We start from the raw sequence: 14,093 nt of genomic DNA, 5'->3' as shown, positions 1-14,093 counted from the left end.
TCCAGAGCCTACCTGGAATCATTGGGCACAAGGAGGGAATACACCCTGGAGGGGGCGCCAGTCCTTCACAGGGCAACACACACACACACTTTGGAGTCACCAATCCACCTACCAACGTGTTTTTTTTTTTTTTTTGGACCGTGGGAGGAAACCGGAGCACCCGGAGGAAACCCACACGAACACGGGGAGAACACACCAACTACTCGCAGACAGTCACCCGGAGCAGGAATCGAACCCACAACCTCCAGGTCCCTGGAGCTGTGTGACTGTGTCAGTCTCTTATTAGAATGTTCTGTTCAAACCTAAATACACCAACTTTGAATAAGCTTAATTTAGCTTCATGTTAGATGCACTGTATTTCAACATCAAGGCAATAACTCACCCTTGACAAGACGCCAGACTATCCCAGAGCAACATAGTCTAGTTTGTGGGAGGAAAGCAGAGCACTCAGAGGAAACCCATGTAGGCCATGAGTTAATTTTAATTACTAGAATATTAAGCCAGGCAGTCACACAACTACAGTCCTGGGGGTTCTGTGGGTTCAACCCCACCTCGGGTCACTGTGTGGAGTTTGGTGTGCTCTGCTCTAGATTCCTCCCTCTCATTGTCAAATTACACATGAATGAATAGATGAATGAACGAACGAGTGATTTAATAAGTTAATCCACACATTTTCAGACACTAGTGAGGCATCACTAGGGAAGGGAAAGAAAAGGGTGTGATTAAAAAAATCTTTGTAAAATGTATTAAAAACGGGTGTAATACGAAAACCAAGGGGAAAGGGAAAAGGGTAGGACATGAAATAGATAACGGGTGTGTAACAAAAACGGACATAATAAAACGGGTGGAAAAGAAAATGTGTGTGAAATGGTCGTTGCCTCCTGCGCGCTGACGTTACGGTGACGTGGGCAGAGTGACGCAGGCGGTGCTAACGGCATTAGCCCCGTTAGCTGCTGCAGAGAGAGAGTACAGCCGAGCGGAGGAGGAGGAGGCGTTTTATCTGTTTTATTCACCTGGTCTCCCGAATTATTAGATATTAATGAAGGATACTCTGTAAAAGGTGAGCTACCATTTTCTGATCTATGTGTCTTATGTTCAGGACGAAAGGTTTTTTAAAGTTGAGGCTGATGTTGCTCGGTTAAAGACAGCTGGGTGTGTTTATGTTGTGGGAGTGAGATGATGGAGCAGGAGGCTAAGGTTGGCTAACGGGAGAATTGACGTTGGCACGGCCTATGCATTATTAAATCAACGGTTAACGTTACGAGACCTTTTTTATTTACTGTTCTAGCACTGTATAATATTCTTCGTGGCTGAATGGTCCTCGTAGACAGTCATTAATCTTAAGTTGGATTCTATTTCGAATTTTTCGTTCCACCTTAAATGGTGCCGCAGTTACATTCTGAAGTCTAGGGCACCATTTAAGGTGGAACGAAAAATTAATAAACAATTGCAGCCTCGCAGCCAGAAGGTTTTTGATTCACCAACGACTAAATCTAAATGCGTACCCGTAGCTAACGTTACAAGCAAATGCGCAGCGGATAGTATTAGTCAAAAATAACATTATAACTTACAACAAACAGTTCACTAACTGTAGAGATACGAGGTGGTTATTTTGGTAATAACGTAGCGTTCTAGATAAGAATAGCGACAGGCATGTTTGTAACATAAGGCAAGCAGGGACAGTCGTTGAACTTGTGTAACATTGATGAGAGAAGTCACGATCTGTGCTACGTTAGTTTCCATCTTAACTCACTGGGCCTTCTTCACGCTGCCACAACACTGAAACACCCAACCTGCACCGAGCGACAATGTCATCGCTGGAATTTATTCTATTTGTGTAGACAGCTGCCACATCTATTAATATGTCAGAAAACAACATCCACAATTCCTTGAGTCTTTCTTAGAGATACAAATATTGTCATTCAGAGTGTTTCGCTGCGAAATGGTGCATTGACGGAAATCTTCTCCATCAGGATTCCTTTACGGTGTGGTGATCCATCCAATGAATACATAGCAATTTTATTGTGAACCAAGGCTTTATAATAGTTTTGTTCATAACAATAGTGTTGAAATACCCTGTATATACTTATTTGCTATTAATGAATTTTAATATACAACTTTATTTACAAACCGTTTCTCAAGACCAACATAAAATAATGTCTCAGACATCAAACAATGTTATATTTACCCATTTCATGTTGGAATGTGAGATAGTTTTTCGAGGCGTTAAACCTCACCACCACTGTGAAAAATTTAGATTTGTTTATTTTCTCAATAATTGCACAATACATATTAAACCACACACCGTGACTTTATGATAAAGGAACGAGTGAGTTAGTAATATTTTTACTTCTATTCTGGTCTATTTCCAATATGTTTACTTTTTAGTATTTGACGATAAGTCCAAACTTGACTGTCAGTTCTGAATTTAAGCAGTTGTTCTTGAAACAAAATGGCAACAGGTCATCTAACAGACTTAAGTTCCCATGCTGATAAATGCACTAAGGAATTTCACTGTATGTTTTGTAAGTTCTATAAGTTAGAACATCTTCTGATATTTCTGTAACTCTACTCTAGTTTTTGATTGGAGAGAAAGTTTAATTTAAGTAATTTTAGCAAAAGTTTAACTACATCACAGACAGAACCTGTTCAGCACATTATTGCATTATTATTGTCATGATAATACAAAACATTAAGCTGTTGTTTGCTGTTCCAGCAGCCCTTCCCAGAGGCTTTCAGCTCTGTGCCATGTCTTTGGAGAACTCTTCAGACCTGGCCAACGAGAACACCTGTTTGCCCCCCTCACTGAATCTTGACCTGCGCTGTCCCCACAGTGCCCTTCTGGACGCAGAGCTAGGCAAAGCTAAAGGTTTGTGTACCTCCTCTCCTAAGAGCCGCTGTATCTACGCCAGTACCACCCCATCACAACTTCTCAACGGCATCATGGGAGGACTAGATGATGATGATGCATCCCTCCAACACCTCGAGGAAGAACGGGCCAGGAATCAAGAGAATGAGCAGAGTCACCCTGTATCTGGGAGCAATGCCAAATGGATGAAGGAAGGTCAGAACCAGATGCGGAAAGTAGCTGAAAAGCAGCAGGACCTGAACAGAAACCCAGATCAGAACCTAAACCTGGTCGAAAATGAAAACGAAAGCCCTGACATAAACCCAAATCGAAACTCCATGCTTGGGGTGCAAGGCAATGACTTGGAGAATAATAAGACCCTGGAGGCTTTATGCTCCGACTTGGATGTTAGGAACACAGCCAACGAGCCTATTCTGATTGATACCTCTGAGGCCCCCAAAGGCAAGGTTGAAGAGAATGAGGAAGAAGAGGAGGAGGAGAACCTCCCTCTTGGTGGAGGAGACAAGGACACAGACTCCTCTGAGGCACAGAGCACCAGTGAGTCGAGGAAAGGCGGTGAAGGCGGAGGCAGAAACACATGCTTACTGTTCAGCAAGAATGGAGCCAGTGATGAGGACTCCAGCTGTATGTCTCTGTCCCAAGGGAGCACTGCCAACAGCACCCCTGACGGAGATCCAGGTAACTTCCTGTTTGCTTTTTTTTTTTTAATATTGATGTACAGTGGTAGTGTACAAAATGGAACCAAACAACTTTATCCCAAAACTGAATTTTGCATTACTGATACCATAGAAGGCTGCAGTATGCAAACCAACTCCAGTACAATGGATCTGACAAATTTCAGCTATTTCAGATTAGTATTCTGATTAATAGGAACAAGGTTTATAATTTTCAAAATAAGGTATTATGTAATTGTATCCAGTAAGTTTGCACCATTATGCTTTTAAACATATTTTAATGCACTTTGTAGTTAAGCTGTGCATGTAAACAAAATATGCTATAAATCTGTATTATTAGTAACTTGAAGTCATTTTTTCTGTGAGGGGAAAATGGGTGGCTTTTAAAAAGAATAAATATATAAGACCTTGGCTGTCATGCCTTATGGTAAACAAAACATATTCCAAACCATTATGTTGTTGTCAAGATAAATATAACCACTGAATGTCACTGAACTTTATCAAATTACAGATTGGACTAAGTCTATACTATGAACAACATAACTCCCATGTGTACTGATATTATGGCTTTTTTTTTTTTTTTTTTTTTTATAGTTTGCTTTTAAACATCAGCATTATTGAATATCCACAAAGTACTCAAAATATAGATTACTACTGCCAAATCATACTAACTACAACAAATAAAACAGTTCTTAGTCTTATAATGTTGAGTGCAAAGTAGTTTTAGTTTTCATATAGCAGTATTGTATGCTATGAACCAAATAAATAAATTAGGGTATTTATTGGCATTCATGGGATATTTGTTTTGTACAGCAAAGTGTATGTATATTTTTATCTTTTTGGTACAGTACAAGGCATCATATTTTAAAGTTTCAAAATGGCATTGATTGTTTTACATAGAGATACCCAGGGTTACTAGTATGGGCTTGAAACTGACTGCAGAGTATGGACACTCCATCAGATGTCTATTCTGTTTAGTGTGCAGAGCTAGCAAAAGCTGGAACATTTCTTGAATGTTAGTCATGATTACATTAGGTTAAATCATTGCTGTATTCTTTGATTTAGTCAAGTCTGTCCTGTTATTTCATCACTTGTTTACTTGCAAGCGGGTGATCGTTTCAGACAAGCAAAACTGTGTTGAGACTAGCCTGCTATTAGATTTCTAATTCCTCTATTTTTGTTCCTTTATTCCACCCCCACCGCCATCTGGTATGAATATTAGAGTCGTATTGGGACCGCAGTGCTTTTGAAACAGACACAGACCTACCAGCTGGCTGGATGCGGGTGCGGGACACTTCAGGCACCTACTACTGGCATATTCCCACAGGCACCACACAGTGGGAACCGCCGTCTCCTCTGGAGGAGGGTGCAGCCCAAGAGAGACCATCCAGCACCTCCCCTGCTATTACTCCGTCTGAGGAGCCACAGGTATGAGCAATATGCATTCTTCTATTGAGCATATTCAACCATATAGACACGGTATTTAATTTTAAGATTTTATAGCAAGTACATATTTTGGAGAAAGTATATAAATTGAGTAGGAATGGACACATGTGGATTTAAAATCAGTGTTTTTGTTTTTAGATCACGTGGAATAGTGTGTCCCGTCCAAACCGATTCAATGATGATCTGTGGAAGGTAAGTTAAGTCAGTGCTGTCAGAGTTTGCAGACTGACTTGAAAGTCTGGGTTTTTACTGTCATTCTTATATTTTAGGAGGAGGATGTTACTTCTGATCAGAGTCTAAAGGAGTTTGAGGGGGCTACACTACGTTATGCCTCCATTAACCTCAGGTGTGCCTTTTTTTTAACATTCTCAGAGAAGCATGAATGTATTGTTAATGCTACTTTCAGTGTATGCAAATATACCGATTCTTATTTTCTATATTTAATATATACCCTTTTTTCCCAGCTGTTCCCAGTCAGAAGGAGATGAGAAGCCAAATTCATACAGCACAGATGTGGAGGCCAAGGTATGGAGATAGAAATAAACACTTTGTAAAAGATATACCTACTGTACTGAATCTTGGTTCTGGAATTTTGTTGAATTTTGTGAAATTGGAAACTGACTTAATAAAATAGTTGAGAACTAGAAACATATTTTAATCTCTCTATCTTCTAAACATTTGTCACCTCTGTGTTTCTATGTTCTTGTAGTGTTTTGCTGTGCGATCTCTGGGCTGGGTGGAAATTTCAGAAGAAGAAATGGCACCTGGCAAGAGCAGCATTGCTGTTAATAATTGCATCAGACAGCTTTCCTACCACAAACACAACCTCCATGATACTGCTGGCATCTGGGGAGAGGTATGCACGTTTATTATATGGAGAAGATCATTAGGCATATGTTTAATGAAAACTGGTGACATGTTCAATGGTGTTTTTTAGGGTAAAGACATGCTACTGGTGCTCGAGAATGAGATGCTGAACTTGATTGATCCTCTGGGGCAGACTCTGCTCCACTCCCAGCCAATAGTGAGCATTCGTGTGTGGGGAGTTGGCCGAGACAATGGCAGGTCAGTACAATAAACAAGCCTAGCTGTTCTTACAAGTACAGAAAAGAAGAAATCTCATGATTTAACTTCTGTTGTTTTTTGTAGTGCTGTAAATTTGTTGAATTTTGAGAATTTGCACATTTCCCCACAGTTCTACAGATCCTGTGTTGCTGTTACTTTCCAGAAATCTAGATTAATACATAAATGTGTATATAGACTATGTAATATTCAGGTTCATTCATGCTGTTTTTTAATCTTTGTTTTCTCTAGTATTGCTGTTGTTTTTTCCTCTCTGCCAAATCTTATCTCACCAGCACATCTTTATTAGAACTAACAAATATAGCTGAGCTACACTATATATATATATATATATATATATATATATATTTTTTTTTAATGTAATGAAAGTGAGATCAAAATAGCTCAGTCAAGATTGTGAGATGTATTAAAACTACCACTCCTGTAATAATAGTAATAACATTAATAATAATTGTAGCAACAACTGCAATTATTTCCTCAATGCAGTTCTTTTCTTATACTCAAGAATATTTAACAATTAATATTATTTCTGAAATTAAGACCTTGCTACTGTATGATTTGCTTGCTCTTGAGTTAGCTTTATTTTTGTATATTTTATATTTATTTAATTAATGCTAAATCAACACTACACAATGTTAGGTTTTATGCATGTTTCTTTTTAAAGTCAATTTTGTTTTAACTTGGTACACACATTTTGGCTTTTGTTGTGCTCCCTCTTTTGTTTGCTACTCAAACCTTGTTTAATTTCTCTCTACGCTGCTTCATTCTGGGACTCAGGGAGAGGTAGTGTATTGCTGTTATTGTTCACAATTTTCCATGTATATGGTTTTAATGCTGATGTCATGCCACAGCTCATTTTCACCTTTCCCTTCCGGCTTCATTTTGATGAAAATAATTTCCACTAGTTGCTCTGATTATTTGGATGTGTTATGTGTCTTTGCAACTTGTAGAAGATTCAAACGTCTTAAGAATATTTGCATTAGTAACTTTTTTTTAGGGTTGATGCACTGAATCTATAAAATAGGAGTTTAAGTAATTAGATTTATTTTGTCCAGTGCAATATGTTCTTGTTCTCCATTTCATTTCCATTTCCAGTTTATGCACTTTTCCTCTCATAGCCATCTGTCTTCTCTTTCATACTCTCAATGAAAATACTATTTCACGTATTTGAGCACTAATGTTTATTTCTCACCCCAGGGATTTTGCTTACGTGGCCCGAGACAAGCTGACCCATGTTCTGAAGTGTCATGTGTTCAGATGTGATACTCCTGCCAAAAACATTGCCACCAGCATGCATGACATCTGTTCCAAGGTGACTATGTTTTTGCTATGGAGTCTACAATATATTCAGATTAGTTCCCAACGCTGTGATATGTGCATCTGTTATAAATATAAAGCGAAGTAGTGACCACGCTGGCCCCAGGCATATAAAATCTATATGCTTATGCATAATTCATAGTTTTAAGTCTTGTTATATTTTAAGGGATCGGTTAAACAAATAAAACTTCTATTTCTTGAAGGAGGAAACTATAACACCTCCTTTACCAGTCAGAAAGAGAATTTAGATGTTTAAATAAGCCTGTACTTTAGCATAAGGCTAATATATAATTCTTTGATCTCTCTATATACTCATACGTAAGTACATTATCAAAGATGTATTCTCATTTTTGTTATGAAATATGTTAAAAAACTGAAACTGAGCACACCATATTAGGATAAAGAGACTGTTTTTTCTGATGGTTTCTCTGCAGATTATGGCCCAGAGGAAGTCCTCAAAGTCAAGTATAAACAGACTCAATATTGACCCTTCCAAACTTGTGGATCTCCCATTCCAGGGTAGGATTTCAAATCATGCAACCAGAAAATACCTTTTGTATAACGTTGTTGTTTATATTACAATGACAATTAGGCAGAATGTAGTTCCTCACAGTCTCTTCACATATTTTAGAGTTCCCAGCACCAAAGAATGAGCTAGTCCAACGCTTCCAGGTGCGCTACCTTGGTAATGTGGCAGTGGCAAAACCAGTAGGTGAGTAACATGGCTTATTCTTTTTGGCTTTTTATATTTTGCTGCCATCATGTGGAATCTACTTATAATAAGGGTCAGGGATTGCATGCTTCTGTCCACACGATGATTTAGAATAATTGTCTGGCTCAACCTCAGGACAATTTCCTTTTGGACTTTGTTAGTAACATTTTGTTCTTGCCTTTTGTAGTCAACAAATCATTCAAATGTAAAGTCCTGATGTAATACCTGCACAGTTATTTTAAGTACAGTTTTTTAATAGAGTGTATCTTCAAAGATCTTTTGAGAAAACAAACCTTGAATATGCGACATTGTCCTTTCGTATTTGATATTAACTTAGTTGTTGTGAATTTTTTTCCTTCTGCTGGGTATAAGACTAAGTTGACTGTAGGAAGTGGTACATTTCAATGTGGTTGATCCATACCCACCACCACCACTAATAGACATTCCTCTTACTGTGTATGTGCATCATTTAGGCATGGACATAGTCAATTCTGCCTTGGAGACAGCCCTTAGCGCCATGAACAAAGGAGAGTGGACCCCTGTGACTGTGAATGTGGCCTCTGCTACTCTTACTATTCTTGTTTCAGATGTGAGTATAGCAGTATACATAATGTAAATTACTTGTATTTTGTGATGTTTTTCACATCAATATACCGCTATTATGAACTACTCGGGTTAGATTGGTAGCATTTTATGGGACAATTTTTAAGTAGCATATAATTGTTGTGTATTTCCTGTCATTTTTGTGGCTGTAGACTGAGGTTTTGTCAGAGTGTCGTGTACGGTTCCTGTCGTTCATGGGTGTTGGGAAGGATGTTCACACTTTTGCCTTCATCATGGCGGAAGGCCCTGGAGACTTCATCTGCCACATGTTCTGGTGTGAGCCGAATGCTGCCAGCCTGAGTGAGGCTGTGCAAGCTGCCTGTATGGTAAGTGAGAAGACAAAGCACAGAACATGGAGATGTTACTAAAACATGTGACATTTAAAATAGATGGGTCTTTGAGCTTGAAATAAATGTTTTATAAAACAAAACCAATTTGTTTGTAGATAAACATATGACGTCAATGTATTTTGCAAAAAAGGACAAAACAGATATTTAACACATGTCCAAAATGTTGGATCACAGTATATTATTTATCACTTATCAAAACATCTAGAAACCCTTTTGTGTTTAAAGAATATCAAACCAAGCATCTTTCTTGTGTCTCTTGTTCTGACAATTTGATGGTGGCCCCTGAGACATAACATGATTTAAAGAAATGGGTGCCATATTTTTGTGTCAGTCTTAAAAGGTTATAAGTTGTTCTAAACTTTTGAAGGGTAGATTTATTTATTTATTTTTTTTGTAGTTGTGTGTCTGACGATATATACTTGTTGTGTTAGTTGAGGTATCAGAAGTGTCTGGATGCGAGACCCCCAAGCACCATCTCATGCCTGCCAGGACCCCCTGCAGACTCAGTGGCACGCAGGGTGGGCTCCAGTGTCAAGAAGGGCGTGCAGAGCCTGCTAGGCAGCTTCAAAAGATCCGGATCCCAGACACCCTAAAAGAGTTCATCCCACCAACCTGTTTCCCCTCCCAGCACGATCTCCACCTGCCTGCTGCCTCGCTGGGATTTCAAACAAGGCACAGCAGGTTTTCATCGAGCCTAGAACACACATTTCACTTCTCCTGACCTCTTCTGAGGAGCTCAGGTTTCCCTTAATGTCTGTGTTGAGTGAGCGAGCGAGTGTATGAGAGAGATTTGAAGAAGAAAATAATGAAATATAACGCGAGAGATGATTCTGTTAGACCTTCAATAAGGCAACCCTTGTTCACACTTTGATCTAGATATAGTATTTGCTTATACCATAACAATGATTATTAAGCAATTGTACATTTTGGGCTGAGTGTTGGAATATTTATAATATGCTGTGTCACCTTAAACTGGACCAAAACTGATTACTGTAATTATAATGTACACACGGTATATGATGGTGTGCACATCGTGAGAGAAACACAAAGCATGCCGTTAAACACGCTAAAACTAGCAACAAGCAGAAAATTGTTGTACTGTAACACTGTTGTTGTCGCCATAGATTTTCCCATGTCTTTTTATACTGAAAGATTTGAAGAGAATAGTTCAGGTTCTCTGAAGTGGTGTGCATTATTTTTGCCGTTAACACTGATAGCAGATCACACTGTTTTTTTTTTTTTTTATTATTAACTCTAACTCCACAATGGAGGCAGTGCTGTCACAAAGCAAGACATGCACTCCGTTTATTACCGTTACCTCTACTGCTCTTCTAAGGCAGAATTTGGCTTTCTTCTGTATCTTTCACATCTGATCACATATTGATGTGACCTGTTCAGCTTTGTATGAATTCTTATTTACTTGTTTTGATGGGTTTCAGCTGAGTTATTTAAGCTGGTTATTTATATTCTTTTCTGAAATAGCATTAATGGATCATAGTCTTCCAAAAGGAACCGGCTGTTCAGAGAACTGGATATTTCACTAGCATAGGTGGGCATTAGTGACTTATTTTCTGAAATTGAACGTTGCATTGATTTGTCTAAGATATTTAGCTTCTCTCTGTTGAATACTCTTTTATTTTCCCTGCTTGGTGGGAATTCTGTTTTTAGACTCAAGTAAGGTCTCACCACTATGTGGTATTTTTTATTCTTTTTTTTTTCGCAGAGGAGGGACTCTAAATGTGGAAAATACTTCACAATAAATAAGGACAGTGCTGCCCAGTAGTGTGGAGGGTTTACTCAGTCTGATCTTTGGCTGAATCAGATTAGACATTTTATATATAGATTTGAACAATTTTAACACTCTTAAGGTGTCTAAGGGTTCCACATGCTTCTTCTTTCTGTAAGTGTGTTGATCCACCGGTAGAGGGCGCCCTCTGCTTTATCTTATTCATTTGTCTGACTACTGGATTGTACAACACTTGAGCCTACTGTTTTAATGGCTCCTTGGTGTGGATTTTAGAACAAAAGGAATGAGTTTGACATCTGAAAATGATCACAGACACTTCAAAGAACCACGTGTCACTGATTGTCTTGTATATGCACATTTGTAATATTACACCATGTGTTGCCTCATAGTCAGACTATTTAAAAACATTAACAGCCATTCACAGATATGCTCTATGATAATTATTCACTAAATGTTCCTGTATATAATGACACTAATATAGTAAAAGTAGCAGAATGCACCCCTGTCTAGTAGCAAATTTCTTTAAACGTTACCTGACAGTTTTTCTTTATTCCGTCTTAAAATAGATTTGAACATACTCTTGAACATGTTTTTGTTTACACTCCAGCTGCAACGTGGTAGAGCTGCTAAAGTGAGGACTATAGACTTGATTGACACCTATGGCTGATAAAAGAATGAAAGTTATATGGGTGGAAATGGATTTCTGTAAGCTCTATTTTGTACTCACTTTGTTAATCATGGAATAACCCACGCTGCGTTTTCTCTACTAAACAAAATCGTGTTTGTGGTCGTGTCTCAGCATTTCATGTATATAACTTAAGAGTCTTTGTTCATAATGCACTCTAAAGACCGTAGATCTAGATCACGTTATGTGATAGCTCAAAAAACAGAGGTTGGTAACAACATGGAATAATATCTGTTTATTATCCCTTATTTGAGGAATGTAAATGTTAGATGCTTGTGATTCATTCAGTTTAGGGCAATATCATAATTTCTCATTAAACTCCACTGAAGATTGAGTGAATGTGCTATACAGCACACAGATGACATCATAACCAGCCTGCCTATCGACTTCATGCTCCTCTATGCATAATCAAACCATTGGCAAGATGTACAAAATTGAGGGATATAGTGGGCATTGTCTTATCTGTAATATGCAGATATTATTCAGATGATACCTGTTGATCCTCCCTGGTGTTTTTCCCCTAGACTGTAAGAATGCTTCCTATTTTATCTGAAGGGTGGTGTGTAAGAGAGGTTGTGGGTTTTTTCCCCTTTTTTGTTATTGCCTGTTTGATTTACTTTCTAAAATGTACATTAGGTGTCATGTATTGTATATACATGTATATTAATATGATGTGTCACTGAGTAAAATAAAATGTTAATGTATGTTTTCAGGTCTCCAGGCTCTTGCTCTTTCATGGCACTGTGTGATAACATTAATTTCCAAAACAAGAAATAATCACATGAGTGTACTTGAAATGTGCTGCTTTGACTTCATGGAAAATACAAGTAAAAGAACTCTATAGGGGGATATTAATTCCAATCCCATACAATCATTAATTAGTGCAGAGCCAGAACCAACTGAATGAGTGTGCTAGGAGCTTTTTCACCCACTTAATATTCTTATAGTGATTCTATGTACTGAATCTCAAGTAGCCTTACCCCTACCAACATGTTTTAGCTTAATTTAATATCAATATTTCAATATTTCAATATGAATATCTGAACAAATATTAAGCCCAATGGCCACAAGATCCAAACAAACTCTTCTTCAATGCCAATATTCTGTATTTTTCATGATATAAATGACTATGAAGGCTAATGCTCACTCTCAGAAATGTGCAGAATAATCAAATTATTTCATAAAGATAAGTTAAAACCCATAAATTTCAAAATGCATAATTCAGTAAAGATGCAAATAAAGTAATTCAGAGTTGGATGTGAAATTCTAAAGAAACAAGTCAAAATCGTTCAGTGTTGGTGACAGGAGCCAAATGTCCTAAGCATTTATCAAATTAAATGTACAATGTTAAGAGAAACCTCAAAAGTTGTTACATAAATAAATTCAGGACACCAAATGCAAAAATCACCTTGTCACTGTCAATGAGCCACTATAGTACCATTAAGAGCATTGTTAAAAAGAGTTTATTAGATAATGTAAGCTCTTCATTTAAAATAACATTTTATTATTTACAGGGGTTGGACAATGACACTGAAACACCTGGTTTTAGACCACAATAATTTATTAGTATGGCGCAGGGCCTCCTTTTGCGGCCAATACAGCGTCAATTCGTCTTGGGAATGACATATACAAGTCCTGCACAGTGGTCAGAGGGATTTTAAGCCATTCTTCTTGCAGGATAGTGGCCAGGTCACTACGTGATGCTGGTGGAGGAAAATGTTTCCTGACTCGCTCCTCCAAAACACCCCAAAGTGGCTCAATAATATTTAGATCTGGTGACTGTGCAGGCCATGGGAGATGTTCAACTTCACTTTCATGTTCATCAAACCAATCTTTCCCCAGTCTTGCTGTGTGTATTGGTGCATTGTCGTCCTGATACACGGCACCGCCTTCAGGACACAATGTTTGAACCATTGGATGCACATGGTCTTACTGGTGCAATGTGCAGTTAATGAAGATAGGCCACCAGTCTGGTCCCATTTAGCCATGAAACCTCCCACACCTTGTCTAACCCCTGTATATATTTACTAGATGTGTTGAAATGCACCAACAAAGCAGTACTGCTGCATTTAGAAAAGCAATGGAAAACTCAGTACAAGGAATTTATTTATGGAATGTTTCACATACGCTTTTCACCTGCAGGTTAATATTTTGTCAATATTTGCTGTATGTTCAGAAAAATATATCACAATAACGACAAAAACATTGTCGTATTATGCACACTCTCCACAGTGGTAATATGAATCTGAAGTCTGTTTCATACCTGCTATGCAACAGATTCAGAAGCCACTTCACAGACAGAAGTGTCTTATAGTCAAAAACAGTTAACACCTACGAGCATTTGTTATTTTCTCTGAGTCAGTGGATTCTGATACAACACAACACTGAGTCTGTCTAACTGTGATGTGTTTAGGTCACATTTACAAATTTGTGTTAATTCATCTCTGTTTGGACAGAGCAGTATGTTTCGCAAAGATCACATACAACCAGCCTGAACGTTTGAACACGAGAAATCAAACTAATGAATATGAATGTGACGTGTGTTATTGTGATAATTGTCATATGTGTACCCAAATTTGAGGAGCAGAATGCTGATCATGTCCTGGG

The 14,093-nt window shown here is 38.1% G+C and overlaps 1 protein-coding gene across 2 annotated transcripts; it reads left to right on the top strand.

Moving 5' to 3' along the window:
- The first annotated feature begins 927 nt into the window (after positions 1 to 927).
- apbb1 (amyloid beta (A4) precursor protein-binding, family B, member 1 (Fe65)) lies at positions 928 to 12,177 on the top strand. 2 transcript variants are annotated; one of them, XM_066651036.1, is made up of 14 exons: positions 928 to 1,060; positions 2,717 to 3,547; positions 4,766 to 4,971; positions 5,128 to 5,181; positions 5,259 to 5,335; positions 5,454 to 5,514; positions 5,699 to 5,845; positions 5,927 to 6,054; positions 7,270 to 7,384; positions 7,824 to 7,908; positions 8,021 to 8,101; positions 8,575 to 8,690; positions 8,857 to 9,030; positions 9,486 to 12,177. In XM_066651036.1, the coding sequence occupies exons 2-14, from the start codon at positions 2,749 to 2,751 to the stop codon at positions 9,645 to 9,647; spliced, it is 2,205 nt and encodes a 734-aa protein (XP_066507133.1). In that variant the 5' UTR covers positions 928 to 1,060; positions 2,717 to 2,748; the 3' UTR covers positions 9,648 to 12,177. The 2 variants fall into 2 exon arrangements, with proteins under 2 accessions (XP_066507133.1, XP_066507134.1); XM_066651037.1 differs by having other exon boundaries at positions 949 to 1,060; positions 2,720 to 3,547.
- Positions 12,178 to 14,093: the final 1,916 nt, after the last annotated feature.

The sequence above is a fragment of the Hoplias malabaricus genome, chromosome 18, assembly GCF_029633855.1.
Source record: "Hoplias malabaricus isolate fHopMal1 chromosome 18, fHopMal1.hap1, whole genome shotgun sequence".
NCBI lineage: Eukaryota > Metazoa > Chordata > Actinopteri > Characiformes > Erythrinidae > Hoplias > Hoplias malabaricus.
This window is presented reverse-complemented; position numbering and strand designations above follow the sequence as displayed.

Bases quoted from the DNA above. Each gene is read 5' to 3' on its own strand.
- apbb1 (XM_066651036.1), top strand. From the start codon at position 2,749: ATGTCTTTGGAGAACTCTTCAGACCTGGCCAACGAGAACACCTGTTTG. The intron at 5,515-5,698 runs GTATGGAGATAG...ATGTTCTTGTAG, and splicing joins GCACAGATGTGGAGGCCAAG to TGTTTTGCTGTGCGATCTCT. The intron at 8,691-8,856 runs GTGAGTATAGCA...TTGTGGCTGTAG, and splicing joins TTACTATTCTTGTTTCAGAT to ACTGAGGTTTTGTCAGAGTG.